The 20,747-nt window shown below is 37.6% G+C and overlaps 1 protein-coding gene across 1 annotated transcript in view; it reads right to left on the reverse strand.

Moving 5' to 3' along the window:
• Nucleotides 1-2,444: 2,444 nt before the first annotated feature.
• The window catches only part of LOC144353503 (serine/threonine-protein kinase OSR1-like), a 40,947-nt gene continuing 22,644 nt past the window's right edge, over nucleotides 2,445-20,747 (reverse strand). The window contains exons 9-13 of the mRNA XM_085501120.1: nucleotides 6,723-6,908; nucleotides 5,351-5,481; nucleotides 4,986-5,107; nucleotides 4,720-4,784; nucleotides 2,445-4,015 (exon numbers count right to left, since the gene is read on the reverse strand). Coding sequence (XP_085357246.1) covers nucleotides 3,941-4,015; nucleotides 4,720-4,784; nucleotides 4,986-5,107; nucleotides 5,351-5,481; nucleotides 6,723-6,908 — 579 coding nt within the window. The 3' untranslated portion in view covers nucleotides 2,445-3,940. The remainder of the gene's footprint in view (nucleotides 4,016-4,719; nucleotides 4,785-4,985; nucleotides 5,108-5,350; nucleotides 5,482-6,722; nucleotides 6,909-20,747) is intronic.

Raw genomic sequence — 20,747 nt, forward strand, 5'->3', positions numbered from 1 at the left:
GTACATGAGACTTGCATCTACCAATAGAGCCATGGTACATGAGACTTGCATCTACCAATAGAGCCATGGTACATGAGACTTGCATCTACCAATAGATCCATGGTGCATGATTTGCATCTACCAATAAAGCCATGGTGCATGAGACATGCATCTACCAATAGAGCCATGGTGCATGATTTGCATCTACCAATAGAGCCATGGTGCATGAGACATGCATCTACCAATAGAGCCATGGTGCATGATTTGCATCTACCAATAGAGCCATGGTGCATGATTTGCATCTACCAATAGAGCCATGGTGCATGAGATATGCATCTACCAATAGAGCCATGGTGCATGATTTGCATCTACCAATAGAGCCATGGTGCATAATTTACATCTACCAATAGAGCCATGGTGCATAATTTGCATCTACCAATAGAGCCATGGTGCATAATTTGCACCTACCAATAGAGCCATGGTGCATGAGATATGCATCTACCAATAGAGCCATGGTGCATGATTTGCATCTACCAAGAGAGCCATAGTGCATAATTTGCATCTACCAATAGAGCCATGGTACATAATTTGCACCTACCAATAGAGCCATGGTGCATAATTTGCACCTACCAATAGAGCCATGGTGCATAATTTGCATCTACCAATAGAGCCATGGTGCATGATTTGCATCTACCAATAGAGCCATGGTGCATAATTTGCATCTACCAATAGAGCCATGGTGCATAATTTGCACCTACCAATAGAGCCATAGTACATGAGACATGCATCTACCAATAGAGCCATGATACATGAGACATGCATCTACCAATAGAGCCATGGTACATGAGACATGCATCTACCAATAGAGCCATGGTGCATGATTTGCATCTACCAATAGAGCCATGGTGCATAATTTGCATCTACCAATAGAGCCATGGTGCATAATTTGCACCTACCAATAGAGCCATAGTACATGAGACATGCATCTACCAATAGAGCCATAGTACATGAGACATGCATCTACCAATAGAGCCATGGTGCATGATTTGCATCTACCAATAGAGCCATGGTGCATGATTTGCATCTACCAATAGAGCCATAGTACATGAGACATGCATCTACCAATAGAGCCATGGTACATGAGACATGCATCTACCAATAGAGCCATGGTGCATGATTTGCATCTACCAATAGAGCCATGGTGCATGAGACATGCATCTACCAATAGAGCCATGGTGCATGAGACATGCATCTACCAATAGAGCCATGGTGCATGATGTGCACCTACCAATAGAGCCATGGTGCATAATTTGCACCTACCAATAGAGCCATGGTGCATAATTTGCACCTACCAATAGAGCCATAGTACATGAGACATGCATCTACCAATAGAGCCATGGTGCATGATTTGCATCTACCAATAGAGCAATGGTGCATGATTTGCATCTACCAATAGAGCCATAGTACATGAGACATGCATCTACCAATAGAGCCATGGTGCATGAGACATGCATCTACCAATAGAGCCATGGTATATGAGACATGCATCTACCAATAGAGCCATGGTGCATAATTTGCACCTACCAATAGAGCCATGGTGCATAATTTGCACCTACCAATAGAGCCATGGTACATGAGACATGCATCTACCAATAGAGCCATGGTGCATGATTTGCATCTACCAATAGAGCCATGGTGCATGAGACATGCATCTACCAATAGAGCCATGGTGCATGATTTGCATCTACCAATAGAGCCATGGTGCATAATTTGCATCTACCAATAGAGCCATGGTGCATAATTTGCATCTACCAATAGAGCCATGGTACATAATTTGCACCTACCAATAGAGCCATGGTGCATGAGATTTGCATCTACCAATAGAGCCATGGTACATAATTTGCACCTACCAATAGAGCCATGGTGCATAATTTGCATGTACCAATAGAGCCATGGTGCATAATTTGCATCTACCAATAGAGCCATGGTGCATAATTTGCACCTACCAATAGAGCCATGGTGCATAATTTGCATCTACCAATAGAGCCATGGTGCATGATGTGCACCTACCAATAGAGCCATGGTGCATAATTTGCATCTACCAATAGAGCCGTGGTGCATAATTTGCATCTACCAATAGAGCCGTGGTGCATAATTTGCATCTACCAATAGAGCCATGGTGCATAATTCGCATCTACCAATAGAGCAATGGTGCATAATTTGCATCTACCAATAGAGCCATAATGGTCCTATAATGTACCTGAACATTTTATATACCAGCTCTACCTCTCTTGAAACAGCAGTTACCAATAAAGGGGATATTTTTGAAAGTAGCAAAATGTTCACATTCCATGAAGAATGTACCTAATCTACCCTGAGATATGCAATTGTTGATCTGAGAAAAAATACAGTGCATGTTACCTTAAATATTAAGCTGTTTTAAAACATATACATGTACATGTATGTTCAATCAATCAACCTTTAATACCAGAAACATATTGTTAAACAGGTACGTTAGAGCATATTTCAGATAAGTAAAAAAACCATGACCACTTTTAAGTACTTTAAATATTATCACAAAAAGTAAGCTGCTTAGAAAAATATATAAAAAAATACAGATTGAACAAAAACAAGTCACATACAAGACAATTTCACATAACTTTGTGATTGTACTATAAATCAATTTGAGGTGTAGTCTCATGAATTACTCTAAAGAATAAAGTGGTGAAGTAACAGAGCATATGTTGAAATGACAGGATTATTTAGAATTATTATTTCACTTGAGGCAGTGCCAGTATATCTCCCACAATAATAGTGGGCTACAAAAGGTCACAGAACTGGATGCACGAATGTAGTTTAAAATGCCAATTGTTACATTCACAGCCACGTCTGGCTTATAAGTTTGTTGTTGGGTTGTGGTGGTAGCTGATTGATGTAGATCTTAACAGTACATCTTATGTGCATGATGTCCACCACCCACTTTTTTGGAAAACCAGTTAACTTATTTTCCATGAAATTTTATAATTCATAATGAACATTTGTATATACTGCACCACGTTGTTTTTGCTGAAAACTCGTATGTATTTTTTTTTATTTAAAAATAACATAGCATAAGCAGCATTGAGATAATACCGTACTGGACCTTGTAAGCGCCCAGCGGTAAAGTGCTCCCCCACTTATGCCACTAATTGAAAACTTGGTCTTTAGTCATGGCTAAACGAATACTGGTAATCGTTTTTATATGATACAGCGTAGACCACAGTAACCCTGATAAACTACGCTTTGACAATGACATGTTAATAAAAGTAAATGCGATAAATATTTCATGCCATATTCAGTTTACCTATCAAAAATTGCTGGTTACGAATTTTTTGAAAAACCATGTCATTTATATGAAATCAATTCCAAAAGATTGTACTTCGACAGCAACAATTCTCATATACATTGTGTTACCAGAAAGTCTTCGAGAATTTCCGAAGAATTGCGTTGGTATAACACAGCATTTTGCAGGTCAAATCATGCAAATACATTATGGTGGAAAGTGATTTTCATCAAGAGTTTGCGTTTGATCCAACATATTTGTCAGTGGGGATAATGAAGATTTTGACTTTGACTATTGTTAATCTTGTAAATTTGGGTGGTATGTAACTAATATTGTAATAAAATGTGCCTATTTTTTGTGATCATTCATTGTAAAAGTCAATGACAACGCAACTAATTTTGTAATTTTATTTTCCCTCAAACACATAATATCCCCCTCAATTGTCATTTTCACTCTTTTCTGAGGAGCGTGGTCGAGTAAGCGCCCACCCCTAAAAAAAAATCATGATTTTCTGAGTTGAGGACCCTGGGCTCTAACATGGTCCAGTAAGGTATACTATGTAATATTACGATAATACAAGCAAATATGCAAACTACCATATTTGTGACTGAAAAATTAAAAATAACTAAAAAACCAAAACTAGCTGATTGTAAGTTGTGCAAAACCTATTAATGCCTTGTCATCGGGTACTTCGTTAGGTTCACAGCCAGAGTTCTGTTAATAACAAAAATAAAAGTCAGTTTATTTTTAAAACAACTTACTAATAGATGTGGAATGACAGTCAGATAATGGCACACTCATAGGGCAGTGGTCGTCGCGCTGTGATATGGGACAAGTAACATTGTATACATGTTTTGTTTACATGAAATTCAAACTAGCACTGCACAACCACCGGCTTTACATTCAAGCAGCCTATCGACTGAGATAGCTTCGCTGTTAGCAATGCACACTTCGATTAAAGAACTGAAGATATTATTAGAAAATGAACAAATCTGAGAGAGGTCTACCTGAGGTACCTATATGTATAGTATCAAAGCAATCAGACGCTGTTTTTAAAAAGAATTCAAAAATATCACTTTTTACCAAAAATGACCAAAATATCAACAATATCAAAATTAGAGAATTGAAGATGTCATCCCAAAATTTGATTGAGGTACATGTACATAATTATGTAGTATCCATATATATAATATCAAAGCAATTGGACTTGTGGTTTTCAACAAGAAGTCAAAAAAGTAAAAAGTTTACACGAACAACGACGGACACTGTACAACAGACAATCACTCATACATTTGTATGATAAGCTCTGCTTGAAAAGTCAACAGCGCAGCTAAACATACATTGATTTATTATTGATGATGTGATAAAATACTGTCCATGAGAATAATACTGATAAGGTACATGTATGGATAACTTACCAGGGCAAATGTGATACACTTTGAGGGTGGGGGTGTATCTAAGATCTTTTGTAGATTGGCAGCAACTGTGAATAGAACCAACAATATAGTTATCATGTTCTCATTTCATGTTCCTCAAGAAACTGAACTTTTATTACACGTATACTACTGACAATCTCCCTTCTCTAATAGCAGAAAAAGCACTCATCTAGCAGTAGTTAATACTGTTTACTAGTAGATGTGCAAACATCAAATGATTATTGTATAGTTTTAACATATTCACATACCAACTATCACATCTTTACCATCTACCAGTCCGGCAGCTACAAGCTCTTGTGATATGCCATCTGCCGTATCTTTCCCAGGTGTGAAATCAAAACGTATATCATTCAGTTCTTTTCTAGAATTCCTTGGGACAAGAAAATGCAAGATAACAGTTCTCAGTCAGTTATGATCTGTTATGAGAATGTAATATTTGAGAATATAATACATGTACTAGTTTTATAGTCAGTCAAGTCTGATATGTAAACATGACAAATAAACCAACAAAAAACAGAAATAAGTAAATCTCCAGAGTAGGCACTGATAAGTTTTGCCCGATTTTTGGGTTACACAGGATGTGGTGTAGATAAGTTTTTTGCAGTACACTTACCTAAGTCTTATAACTAAGTGTAGTGGTGACACAGGAACATTTATTGTGATTTGACCTGCTGTCACTAGAGAAGGTTGCATATTCTGCCCTTGAACAGGTTGTGCACCAACTTCATTTTCATGACTAGTTTGCTGTTAATGCCAGAAAAAGTATATACATGTAAACTTAGAACAGTATTATGAACACAGTCAAAATAAAAACTCACTCACAACAGTGGTATAAACACAGTCAAAACAAGCCATGCATGGCACAGTCCCCGTTAGTTATCGAATTTAAGATATATAGTTTTGTTTATAGTAATATAGCTGGAATATAAACATGTCAGGAATAAGATTATGATGATTGTTTAACATTAAAATGATTGACATTTGTATCTGATCGTCAAACGAGTATAGACAGATATTGCTCTGGAACAGCATTAATTAAAACAAAATCAGCCATTTTGAATACATAGTCAGTCAAAGCATGTCAGAGATATGGCTCTAGAAGCCCATTCATTAAAACAAAATGGCCACTAGTCAGCCATACTGAATCCGATCTAAAAAATAAAATAACGTGCATCAGGAACCTGTAATGTCTAATGTATGTACCAAGTTTGAACGAAATTCATTCATAAATGCCAGAAATGCTTGATATTTGATGATTTTTTAGCACAAAAATGGCCACCAGTCAGCCATTTTTAATAGGATTGTCAAACTAATATATCTATGACTTGATGTATAATGAATATTTCAAATTTGAACATAATCAGTCACAGCAAGTCAGATATGGCACTAGAACCACATTCATTAAAACAAAATGGCCGCCAGTCAGCCATTTGAATCTTATCTGAAAAACAAAATGTGCATCAAGGTCCAACATATATACCAAGTTTGAACAAAATCCATTTGTAAACAGCCGAGAAATGCTTGATTTTGATGATTTTTAAAACAAAAATGACCGCCATTCGGCCATCTTGAATCAGATCGTGAAACAAATTGATGTTCATATGTATAATATCATGTATGATGTATGTGTGAAGTTTGATTGTGATTGGTCCAGGCACTTCTAAGACACAGGTCCGGAACCACGGACGCCTGGAGGTCAAAACATAAGTCCCTGTTTTTGGACTGCGTTCGAATGGCAAATGACTGAAATAACATCAACAGAAACAAATTACATTTAATAATGTCCGAACAGGGACTAATAAACACTCACGCACAACAGTGGTATAAACACAGTCAAGTAAGGTATTTAAATACTTAAACAAGAGCAAAAAAGAAACCAATGCACAGCAGCAATATGATCTAATTACAAATAGTTATTACACACCACCAACAGCAGCACAAGCACTGTAAAAGTTTCATAATTATATACATGTACATGTACTTACAGTAGCATCCCGAGCAGCTTTAACAGCAAGCTGAGGACCAAAAAAATCTGCCTTGACTCGTGGAGACCGTCCTAAACTTGCTGCTTTTCCTTCAGCACTATTTTCATCTAACTCCTCATCAGACCATTCCCACTCACCATCTTCTGTTCTGTGTAGTCGTCCACTAGAACCTGGTACTCGCTTCACCTAATGTGATAAAACAATTCCTTCTGATAAAACCTCTAACTGTACATGCACAAATAGATGTAATATTTTTCTTATTTTGTCAGTTTCTGTCCATGATGTAAAATTCAAATTTTTGTGGTATCCAAAAAATTGGTGTGTTATTATTGATTGGACTATTTTGTTATTATATGTAATGCACTTTAAATCCTACGGTAGTCTATTTCTTTGATTTTTAATCTACAAAATGCCATGAGGCTTCGAGGAAGATTTTGATTCTTGTGTTGATTGTGTGTAATATTGATTGGACTATTTTTTTATTATGTAATGCACTTTGAATCCTATTAGTTTATTTCTTTGTTTTTTAATCTACAAAATGCCATGGGCCTTTGAGGATTTTGAGATATTTGATTCTTGTGCCGATCTGACATTAATTCAAATCAGGATGAAAAATCACTTTTAAATCATTGTTAAAATATAATGCATTTGTAATTTGCAATAAGTTCTCAGAACCGATATAGGATTAAACTTTGATTCACAACAAAATATTATTTTTTGACAAGCTAGTAATTAAGTGAATTTCATGAGTTTATGTAAAATCCTCGATAGATTAAATGTTGTTTAATGCACTCTATTTGTATTTTAATAGCTAACCTGACAGTGATTTCTGTTGTTTGTGTTGGATTTCTTATCTACATGTACATGTAACTATCAAGTCTGTATGATGTTAACATCATGGCTATTGGTCTCTGTTTATGTCAGATGGCAATAATAATGATAACACGTTCAGCAACAATAACAATACATGCAGAAATATGAAATATTTTGTAAAGCAATAAATGATAAATTACTTTCAGATTTATGCCCATGTCTACACAGGCTTATGATACCAATGTACTTGTACTGATATTTGCTAACATAGAAAGTATATTTTACATGTACATGCTTGCAGCGATATTACAATGCACAGATAGAGTCAGAAAGATGGCAAACATTGATACTTGCAGCTCATTTACAGACACTATATACATGGCAATTGAAAAAAGTATATTTGGTAACCGTTTCCGATTTGCTTATTGCTTATTTTCCTCAGTCTAATAATGAATGAATGAAGTTTACAACAATTGTAGGACACAAGCAAATATAATTTATACGACATATTAAACAAAAATAATGTTGCGTCACAAGCAATTTGTGTGTGCATCCTGCAGTTCATTCATACACAAATGCACTGTCAACATTGAATAAACAGATAAATAATTTTGCATGGAAACAGACATGTGAAAGACCATCATATTCACTCATTTCACTTGCATCCCAATAGCTACATGTAACAAACTCACCTCTGATACCACTTTTTTTCACTCACATCCTACAGCACCTACATCCTTATTCCCACATCACTTGCTATCTTATCCACCTCACTCACCTCTGATATTACTTAGTTGTTCACTAAAATCCTACTGTACCTACATCCCTAGTCCCACATCACTTGCTACCTCAACCACCTCACTCACCTCTGATATTACTTAGTTGTTCACTCAAATCCTACTGTACATACATGCTTATTCCCACATCACTTGCTACCTCAACCACCTCACTCACCTCTGATATTACTTAGTTGTTCACTCAAATCCTACTGTACATACATGCTTATTCCCACATCACTTGCTACCTCAACCACCTCACTCACCTCTGATATTACTCAGTTGTTCACTAAAATCCTACTGTACCTACATCCCTAGTCCCACATCACTTGCTACCTCAACCACCTCACTCACCTCTGATATTACTTAGTTGTTCGCTCAAATCCTACTGTACATACATGCTTATTCCCACATCACTTGCTACCTCAACCACCTCACTCACCTCTGATATTACTCAGTTGTTCACTAAAATCCTACTGTACCTACATCCTTATTCCCACATCACTTGCTACCTCAACCACCTCACTCACCTCTGATATTACTTAGTTGTTCACTCAACTCCTACTGTACCTACATCCTTATTCCCACATCACTTGCTACCTCAACCACCTCACTCACCTCTGATATTACTCAGTTGTTCACTCACATCCTACTGTACATACATGCTTATTCCCACATCACTTGCTACCTCAACCACCTCACTCACCTCTGATATTACTCAGTTGTTCACTAAAATCCTATTGTACCTACATCCTTATTCCCACATCACTTGCTACTTCAACCACCTCACTCACCTCTGATATTACTTAGTTGTTCACTAAAATCCTACTGTACCTACATCCCTAGTCCCACATCACTTGCTACCTCAACCACCTCACTCACCTCTGATAATACTTAGTTGTTCACTCAAATCCTACTGTACATACATGTTTATTCCCACATCACTTGCTACCTCAACCACCTCACTCACCTCTGATATTACTCAGTTGTTCACTAAAATCCTACTGTACCTACATCCCTAGTCCCACATCACTTGCTACCTCAACCACCTCACTGACCTCTGATATTACTTAGTTGTTCACTCAAATCCTACTGTACATACATGCTTATTCCCACATCACTTGCTACCTCAACCACCTCACTCACCTCTGATATTACTCAGTTGTTCACTAAAATCCTACTGTACCTACATCCCTAGTCCCACATCACTTGCTACCTCAACCACCTCACTCACCTCTGATATTACTTAGTTGTTCACTCAAATCCTACTGTACATACATGCTTATTCCCACATCACTTGCTACCTCAACCACCTCACTCACCTCTGATATTACTTAGTTGTTCACTCAACTCCTACTGTACCTACATCCTTATTCCCACATCACTTGCTACCTCAACCACCTCACTCACCTCTGATATTACTCAGTTGTTCACTAAAATCCTACTGTACCTACATCCTTATTCCCACATCACTTGCTACTTCAACCACCTCACTCACCTCTGATATTACTCAGTTGTTCACTCAACTCCTACTGTACCTACATCCTTATTCCCACATCACTTGCTACCTTATCCAGCTCACTCACCTCTGATATTACTCAGTTGTTCACTCACATCCTACTGTACCTACATCTTTATTCCCACATCACTTGCTACCTCAACCACCTCACTCACCTCTGATATTACTCAGTTGTTCACTCAACTCCTACTGTACCTACATCCTTATTCCCTCATCACTTGTTCCCACATCACTTGCTACCTCAACCACCTCACTCACCTCTGATATTACTCAGTTGTTCACTCACATCCTACTGTACCTACATCTTTATTCCCACATCACTTGCTACCTCAACCACCTCACTCACCTCTGATATTACTCAGTTGTTCACTCAACTCCTACTGTACCTACATCCTTATTCCCTCATCACTTGTTCCCACATCACTTGCTACCTCAACCACCTCACTCACCTCTGATATTACTTAGTTGTTCACTCACATTTTACTGTACCTACATCCCTAGTCCCACATCACTTGCTACCTCAACCACCTCACTCACCTCTGATATTACTCAGTTGTTCACTCAACTCCTACTGTACCTACATCCTTATTCCCACATCACTTGTTCCCACATCACTTGCTACCTCAACCACCTCACTCACCTCTGATATTACTCAGTTGCTCACTCAAATCCTACTGTATCTACATCCTTATTCCCACATCACTTGCTACATCAACCACCTCACTCACCTCTGATATTACTTAGTTGTTCACTCACATTCTACTGTACCTACATCCCTAGTCTCACATCACTTGCTATCTCAACCACCTCACCCACCTCTGATATCACTCAGTTATTCACTCACATCCTACTGTACCTACATCCTTATTCCTACATCACTTGCTACCTCAACCACCTCACTCACCTCTGGTATTACTCAGTTGTTCACTCACATCCTACTGTACCTACATCCTTATTCCCACATCAATTGCTACCTTAAATACCTCACTCACCTCTGATATTACTTAGTTGTTCACTCACATCCTACTGTACCAACATCCCTAGTCCACATCACTTGCTACCTCAACCATCTCACTCACCTCTGATTTATACTCAGTTGTTCACTAAAATCCTACTGTACCTACATCCCTAGTCCCACATCACTTGCTACCTCAACCACCTCACTCACCTCTGATATTACTCAGTTGTTCACTCAAATCCTACTGTACCTACATGCTTATTCCCACCTCTCTTCAGGTATGTAATGGCAATCTTGAGCTTCAACCTGAGCTTGCTCAGAGTCAACCTGAGCTCCACCCTGAGCTTCAACTTGAGCTCCACCCTGAGCTTCAACTTGAGCTTCAACTTGAGCTTCAACTTGAGCTTCAACCTGAGCTTCCTCAGAGTCAACCTGAGCTCCACCCAACTTGAACCCTGGAAATTGTTTACAACAGAAGCTCTAAATTCAAATCAGTTGTGTTGGAGTCACACATTAAAGCAGTTGTTTCACACACATGAAACATTTTTTCTTTTTTTATTCTAATCTTTATTTCTACAGTTACAGTTTTATTTTATTCTGAAAAGGAAAAATTGACTAATTAATTAAATAATAATAATGTTTATTTAATATTATTTTTCTATCAGTCTACAACAATGAAGTAATAAATGGAAGTTGAGTTGGTTAATAATAAGATAAAATTAATAGTAAACAAAAGTACCTGAAAGTAATTGTTGTAGAGATGACAATCCATGAAGAAATGTAATTTATTTTCAGTTTTATTATGTAATTCATCTTCAGTTTTATTAGCTCCGCTGTCCACTTTGTCGAGCGGAGCTTATCATACGAGTGATTGTCTGTCGTCGTTCGTGTCAATATTTTACAATGCTTTGATACTTGGTGTACATTGTATATGTACCTTGGGTAGACCTCTCTCAGATTTGTTCATTTCAAAACTCAGATTCGAATTTCAGTTAGATCTGAAAATATGTGCGATGCACTAGAATGACATTACGAAAACATGCGATCTTCGGGTAAAGACGTGTCAATTAACTACCAGCAAGATTAGCCATGGCTCACACCTCCTCTCTTACATTCCCCCCAATTCACACATACCATATAGAGGTGTTGCTAGTCTGTTCTATAGTAGTCTGAGGTGTAACATAGGCAGAACAAAACACTTTCATCGTTAACACATAAACAATACACATAAACACTAGGTACAATTCCTTGAGTAAAACTGCAGAACAGAAAAGATTGTTCCGTCGCCCGCTTGTTTTTTTTTTCTGCCTATCAAAAACGTCAACTGGAAATAAATTAAAAGTACCGATAAAAACATTGTTTAAATATGTGATATCATAATTTGAAGCTTGGCAGCAGGTAGAGCACTTCCTGTTGTCCAGCCATTTTAACCCCGCGTAACAAAAATTAGCATACTTATAAGCACAGGGATATATGTACATATATTGGTATTTGAAGGGGGATTCGAGTAAATTTGATTATCTAACCTGAATTAAAAAACAAAAATTTGCAAAGTTTGATGAGTAAAAACCAGGCTTGACTATGCCCTGGTTTGTTTGATCATGGATGACATGTACTATGGTTTGATTACAAGCTACATTAAGACCAAACCAAGGATGTCCATCTTTCATTTTGTCGGTTCATTCTTGGTCTCTCCAAATTCACACCAAAAATGGCTGTTTATGGTGAGCTAGGAAGGTATCCAATTGACTGTTTTATCAAGAAACAACGACTTAAGTATATATATATTCAACCGAGTAACAAACTCTGATAACATATTATTAAGAGAAGCCTACTTAGTAAATAAGAATGTAAAAAGTAAATGGTTTACAAGTGTAGAAACCCTCATGCAAGATATTGATGTTATTACCATTGTAAACTCAAGATATATAAGAAAAATTTAGACTTTATTCATAAAAAAATCAAAAAATCATTTGGATTTTTTACATGCATAATGATAATAGAAAACAAACCTTGGCTAAAACAAACTAAGAACATACAGACTTTTTAAACAAGATTTAAAAATTGAAAATTACTTAATGAATATGCAGAACCATGGTCTTAGGAGGTTAATTGCAAAATTCAGGACAAGCAACCATGACCTTAAAATTGAGAAAGGCAGACATAATAATGTGCCACTGGATAAAAGAACATGTGATTTGTGCAGCCAAAATATAATTGAGGATGAGTAGCATTTTGTAATGAAATGTACAGCCCACCATACTCTAGCACCAGCCTTAGCTGTCTTCCTAAAAAACAGCTATGGAACAAAACAGCAACAACTATCAGTGTATTAGGTTACATTTTGTGTTCATTCTATATTCTGTATTCACCATTGGTTGCAAATTGTCTTTATTGTTTATTCATATTTGTTTTTGATTTTTTTTATATTTTAGAATAGGTTTTTCTTTTTCTTTTTAGATTATAGTTTTTAAATTTCTTTCTGTAAGACCCTTTTATCCTTTCCTAAGGATTTTATGCGTCTAATGAATATTATTATTATTATTATAAACGAAGCTAGGTCTAACACCTCTCCACCCCAAAACAGACTTTTGATGTGTTCTTTATAAATGTATTGTATTTGACGTGTACTTTTGATGTGTACTTATTTTACGCTTGTCTCAACAGAATTTTTTGTTTTTACTTTTTTATTATTATGATTTTTTTCTTTATTGTAATTTTATCTATATTTCAATAGAGATTTGATAACAACAAAGTTATTATTATTATTTGTTTTATTCATTCTATATACCACAGCCTTTCTATATAGGATGGAGCTCAATACTGTGAATAGACACAAGCTGCTAATTATTCTGTGTTGTTGCACTTTAATTTGTTATACTGGTACCCTAAGATTCGATGAGTAAATGACAGATAAAGCCGATTATTAGTGATTTGTTACCTTAGATTTTTCAAACATAAACAACCCTGGTCGAAAAGACCATGGAGCTAAAAAACAAGCTCCATGAATAGAAAAAATATAAAATATATTAGAGACAAAAAATCTTAAAGCACAACAAAACTACAAATACACTGTATCATAGTAATATTTTGACAGAAAGGTGAGATTTATTTTCAACATAATGTTTCAAGAAATTATTTCGCTCTTATTGTGCCATCAGAAAGTCTTGGGCGATGACAGAATTGGAAACATAATATTTAACTTCAACACAGCTGATGTGACCTTGGACGCTCAGGTTGGAGCTCTGTGTAGGCGCCCAAATTTTGTTTGAGCTTCCGTTGTAAACAATATGCCAAGCTCAAGTTAAAGCTCAGCGTGGCGCAGCGCTCAGGTTTTCATGGAAGGTAGTAAGGGGTTCTTCTATGGTTATTGTAATGATCTTCCACTATTAATACTGGGGTAAAATTATTTCCCGTTTTGGTTTCTACGCCCAGGTCGTAACGCTCAGTTTTGTTGCCATATTTGCTGATTTCAATAAAAAAAACTACCATCAATGGGAGACTTCATTTTACAAACCGTGCAATCATTTTCGATGACAAGTTTAAACTATATTTAGAGATATGTGCGTTTTTGCTAGCGAGTGCATTTCTTTCGCTTGCTTTAACGGGTGACTTAAACCAAGCTGATTCAATCTCAGATGCTCAAGTTGGAGCACAGTGTCGGTGCGCCAAATTCGTTTTGAGTTTCTGCTGTAAATCCAAGCAACAATACCCAACTATAATCCAACCAATCAATGTCAAAAAGCAATATTACAAATCATCTCTTTTGTCATAAAGTCTGGTAGAAAGATGACCATTGTTGTCTAATTCGAGGTAAATGTCAAGGTATGAGGCCGCGTATGCTGATTCTGTAGTTTCTTTAATGTCTAGTTCTGTGGGATATATCAATGGGAGCGAATCACAAAAGTTAGGATTGTTGATGAAAAGGACATCATCAATATATCTAAATGTAAAATTAAAAGATTTAGCTTCTTTTAATTGTTTGTTTCTGAAGAAACTCAGTCTCATACAAGAATAAAACCAAGTCGGTCAGCAAGGGAGCACAGTTAAATATATGTCCTCCAAACTTAACAAATATATTATCTATCAAAAATTCAAGCATGAGGACAATGTCTTCTTCACTGTAAAAAGTGGTGGCATTAGTTTCATTCTTGACGAAATAAGTGGAATTGTAGTTTAGAACAATATATTTATATCGGCTAGAACCATTCTTATGAAAAAATGATTGATGAACAATATCTAAAATTGAATGTATTAATAGACTTTATTTCAGATAAAGATCTAGATCAGAGTTTTTCCCAAAAGTTCTTTAGAATTGTGCAATATTCACATGTGATTTAAACCAAATTAAATCTACCAAATTAATATGCAGTATTAATTTGTATAGATTTTCACCCAAACTAGATATACTATCCTAAACGTATTGGACAAAAAAGATATTTAGATAAATTTAGATAAATTTGCATGAAAAACTAATCAGTATACTAAATAATTTCCCAAGCTCAAGTTGGGTGGAGCTCAGGTTGACTCTGAGGAAGCTCAGGGTGGAGCTCAAGTTGAAAGCTCAGGGTGGAGCTCAGGTTGAAGCTCAGGGTGGAGCTCAGGTTGACTCTGAGCAAGCTCAGGTTGAAGCTCAAGATTGCCATTACATACCTCCTCTTTTGCTACCTCAACCACCTCTAGTATAACTCAGTTTTTCACTCACATTCTACAGCACCTACATCCCTCGTCCCACACCACTTGCTACCTCTGCACTCCACCCACCTGTGATATTAATCAGTTGTTCACTCACATTCTACAGTACCTACATCCCTAGTCCCACATCACTTGCTACCTCAGCACTCCACCCACCTGTTATATTAATCAGTTGTTCACTCACATTCTACAGCACCTACATCCCTAGTCCCACATCATTGCTACCTAAACCACCTCACTCACTTTTGGTATCGCCCAGTTGTTCACTCACATCCTACAGCACCTGCATCCTTATTCCCACATCACTTTCTACTTCAACCACCCCACTCACCTCTAATATCACTTAGTTGTTCACTCAAATCCTACTGTACATACATGCTTGTTCCCACATCGCTTGCTACCTCAACCACCTCACTTACCTCTGATTTATACTCAGTTGTTCAATCAAATCCTACTGTACCTACATCCCTATTCCCACATCGCTTGCTACCTCAACCACCTCACTCACTTCAGATATTACTCAGTTGTTCACTAAAATCCTACTGTACCTACATCCCTAGTCCCACATCACTTGCTACCTCAACCACCTCACTCATCTCTGATATTACTCAGTTTTTCACTCACATTCTACAGCACCTACATTTTGTACATCCTTATTCCCACATCACTTGTTACCTCAACCAAATCACTCACCTCTGATATCACTCAGTTGTTCACTCACATTCTACAGCACCTACATTTTGTACATCCTTATTCCCACATCACTTGTTACCTCAACCAATTCACTCACCTCTGATATCACTCAGTTGTTCACTCACATTCTACAGCACCTACATTTTGTACATCCTTATTCCCACATCACTTGTTACCTCAACCAATTCACTCACCTCTGATATCACTCAGTTGTTCACTCACATTCTACAGCACCTACATCCCTAGTCCCACATCATTGCTACCTAAACCACCTCACTCACTTTTGGTATCGCCCAGTTGTTCACTCACATCCTACAGCACCTGCATCCTTATTCCCACATCACTTTCTACTTCAACCACCCCACTCACCTCTAATATCACTTAGTTGTTCACTCAAATCCTACTGTACATACATGCTTGTTCCCACATCGCTTGCTACCTCAACCACCTCACTTACCTCTGATTTATACTCAGTTGTTCAATCAAATCCTACTGTACCTACATCCCTATTCCCACATCGCTTGCTACCTCAACCACCTCACTCACTTCAGATATTACTCAGTTGTTCACTAAAATCCTACTGTACCTACATCCCTAGTCCCACATCACTTGCTACCTCAACCACCTCACTCATCTCTGATATTACTCAGTTTTTCACTCACATTCTACAGCACCTACATTTTGTACATCCTTATTCCCACATCACTTGTTACCTCAACCAAATCACTCACCTCTGATATCACTCAGTTGTTCACTCACATTCTACAGCACCTACATTTTGTACATCCTTATTCCCACATCACTTGTTACCTCAACCAATTCACTCACCTCTGATATCACTCAGTTGTTCACTCACATTCTACAGCACCTACATTTTGTACATCCTTATTCCCACATCACTTGTTACCTCAACCAATTCACTCACCTCTGATATCACTCAGTTGTTCACTCACATTCTACAGCACCTACATTTTGTACATCCTTATTCCCACATCACTTGTTACCTTAACCAATTCACTCACCTCTGGTATAACTCAGTTGTTCACTCACATTCTACAGCACCTACATTTTGTACATCCTTATTCCCCCATCACTTGCTACCTCAACCAATTCACTCACCTCTGATATCACTCAGTTGTTCACTCACATTCTACAGCACCTACATTTTGTACATCCTTATTCCCACATCACTTGTTACCTCAACCAATTCACTCACCTCTGATATCACTCTGTTTTTCACTCACATTCTACAGCACCTACATCCCTAGTCTCACATCACTTGCTACCTCAACCACCTCACTCACTTCAGATATTACTTAGTTTTTCACTCACATTCTACTGTATTGTCACACGCAACGTAATATTACCGTAATTGGTATAGTACAGGTGTGATGGTTCAAATACCAAAATGGCAACAGCAACAGAAAGACTTCCCTGGCGGCGATGATAACATGCAAACACGGAGCCAACAAATGAGGTTTCAACTGGTACTGGTATTATTATACTCTGCAAACATCAAGTACAATAACGCGGTAAAACTCCACTACTCCAATAACTAGATACTTAAACTCCAATACAATTCAACGAGATCCCCGATCTGAACTCAGTGCTGAACAACCCTATATATACCCACACTGTCTATAAATAGACCATTACATCAGCATACATAATGAGTCTGGAATTTACTATAAATTTCTAGAATTTCCATTACCTTCTATTGCCTCCTACAGTGTTCTATTACCTATTCAACCAGTTTCTAAAAAAAAATCTAGAATATTCCACCCAGACACAGCACGGTTCTAGAACATTCTCAGTGACACGGAAGTGGTAAATAAGTCATATGCGACATGTACCTACATCCTTATTCTCACATTACTTGCTACCTCTATCACCTCACTCACCTCTGGTATCACTCAGTTGTTCACTCAAATCCTACTGTACCTACATACCTAGTCCCACATCATTGCTACCTCAACCACCTCACTCACCTCTGGTATCACTCAGTTTTTCACTCACATTCTACTGTACCTACATCCTTATTCTCACATCACTTGCTACCTCAACCACCTCTAGTATAACTCAGTTTTTCACTCACATTCTACAGCACCTACATCCCTCGTCCCACACCACTTGCTACCTCTGCACTCCACCCACCTGTGATATTAATCAGTTGTTCACTCACATTCTACAGTACCTACATCCCTAGTCCCACATCACTTGCTACCTCAGCACTCCACCCACCTGTTATATTAATCAGTTGTTCACTCACATTCTACAGCACCTACATCCCTAGTCCCACATCATTGCTACCTAAACCACCTCACTCACTTTTGGTATCGCCCAGTTGTTCACTCACATCCTACAGCACCTGCATCCTTATTCCCACATCACTTTCTACTTCAACCACCCCACTCACCTCTAATATCACTTAGTTGTTCACTCAAATCCTACTGTACATACATGCTTATTCCCACATCGCTTGCTACCTCAACCACCTCACTTACCTCTGATTTATACTCAGTTGTTCAATCAAATCCTACTGTACCTACATCCCTATTCCCACATCGCTTGCTACCTCAACCACCTCACTCACTTCAGATATTACTCAGTTGTTCACTAAAATCCTACTGTACCTACATCCCTAGTCCCACATCACTTGCTACCTCAACCACCTCACTCATCTCTGATATTACTCAGTTTTTCACTCACATTCTACAGCACCTACATTTTGTACATCCTTATTCCCACATCACTTGTTACCTCAACCAATTCACTCACCTCTGATATCACTCAGTTGTTCACTCACATTCTACAGCACCTACATTTTGTACATCCTTATTCCCACATCACTTGTTACCTCAACCAATTCACTCACCTCTGATATCACTCAGTTGTTCACTCACATTCTACAGCACCTACATTTTGTACATCCTTATTCCCACATCACTTGTTACCTCAACCAATTCACTCACCTCTGGTATAACTCAGTTGTTCACTCACATTCTACAGCACCTACATTTTGTACATCCTTATTCCCCCATCACTTGCTACCTCAACCAATTCACTCACCTCTGATATCACTCAGTTGTTCACTCACATTCTACAGCACCTACATTTTGTACATCCTTATTCCCACATCACTTGTTACCTCAACCAATTCACTCACCTCTGATATCACTCTGTTTTTCACTCACATTCTACAGCACCTACATCCCTAGTCTCACATCACTTGCTACCTCAACCACCTCACTCACTTCAGATATTACTTAGTTTTTCACTCACATTCTACTGTATTGTCACACGCAACGTAATATTACCGTAATTGGTATAGTACAGGTGTGATGGTTCAAATACCAAAATGGCAACAGCAACAGAAAGACTTCCCTGGCGGCGATGATAACATGCAAACACGGAGCCAACAAATGAGGTTTCAACTGGTACTGGTATTATTATACTCTGCAAACATCAAGTACAATAACGCGGTAAAACTCCACTACTCCAATAACTAGATACTTAAACTCCAATACAATTCAACGAGATCCCCGATCTGAACTCAGTGCTGAACAACCCTATATATACCCACACTATCTATAAATAGACCATTACATCAGCATACATAATGAGTCTGGAATTTACTATAAATTTCTAGAATTTCCATTACCTTCTATTGCCTCCTACAGTGTTCTATTACCTATTCAACCAGTTTCTAAAAAAAAATCTAGAATATTCCACCCAGACACAGCACAGTTCTAGAACATTCTCAGTGACACGGAAGTGGTAAATAAGTCATATGCGACATGTACCTACATCCTTATTCTCACATTACTTGCTACCTCTATCACCTCACTCACCTCTGGTATCACCCATTTGTTCACTCAAATTCTACTATACCTACATCCCTAGTCCCATATCATTGCTACCTCAACCACCTCACTCACCTCTGGTATCACCCAGATTTTCTCTCGCATTCTACTGTACCTTCATCCTTATTCTCACATCACTTGCTACCTCAAACACCTCACTCACCTCTGGTATCACTCATTTCTTCACCGAAATCCTACTGTACCTACATCCCTAGTCCCACATCATTGCTACCCCACTCACCTCTGATATCACTCAGTTGTTCACTCACATCTGACAACCATATTCCTGCATCACTCCCCAATTCCAACATGACAAGTTACTTATGCATCTACATTGTGCACCTCTCCCTACATCACTTGTTCAGCTTACTAACATAATCATTACTTCTGATATAGCTTAGTTTTATCCTCATATCTTTAATACACACTACTACTTCAACCAATACCACACATTCCAATCAATCACTGCAATATTGCTCATTAATTGATAAAAATCGGGGATTACCAATCAACATGACATGAAACCACAGTATGACACAAGACAAACCCAGAACAGATTAAATGACAGTGTTGGCTAATTTTACAAACGTTACTTACTCTAGCAGACTGTGACAAGTAATCAAGGTAATTTGATTTGTTGTCCAATGAAGAATAATGAAATAAAATTGAAATTATAACATGACTTGACAGAAGATAAATCTTAGACAT

The sequence above is a fragment of the Saccoglossus kowalevskii genome, chromosome 7, assembly GCF_978046115.1.
Source record: "Saccoglossus kowalevskii chromosome 7, keSacKowa6.1, whole genome shotgun sequence".
NCBI classification, from domain to species: domain Eukaryota; kingdom Metazoa; phylum Hemichordata; class Enteropneusta; family Harrimaniidae; genus Saccoglossus; species Saccoglossus kowalevskii.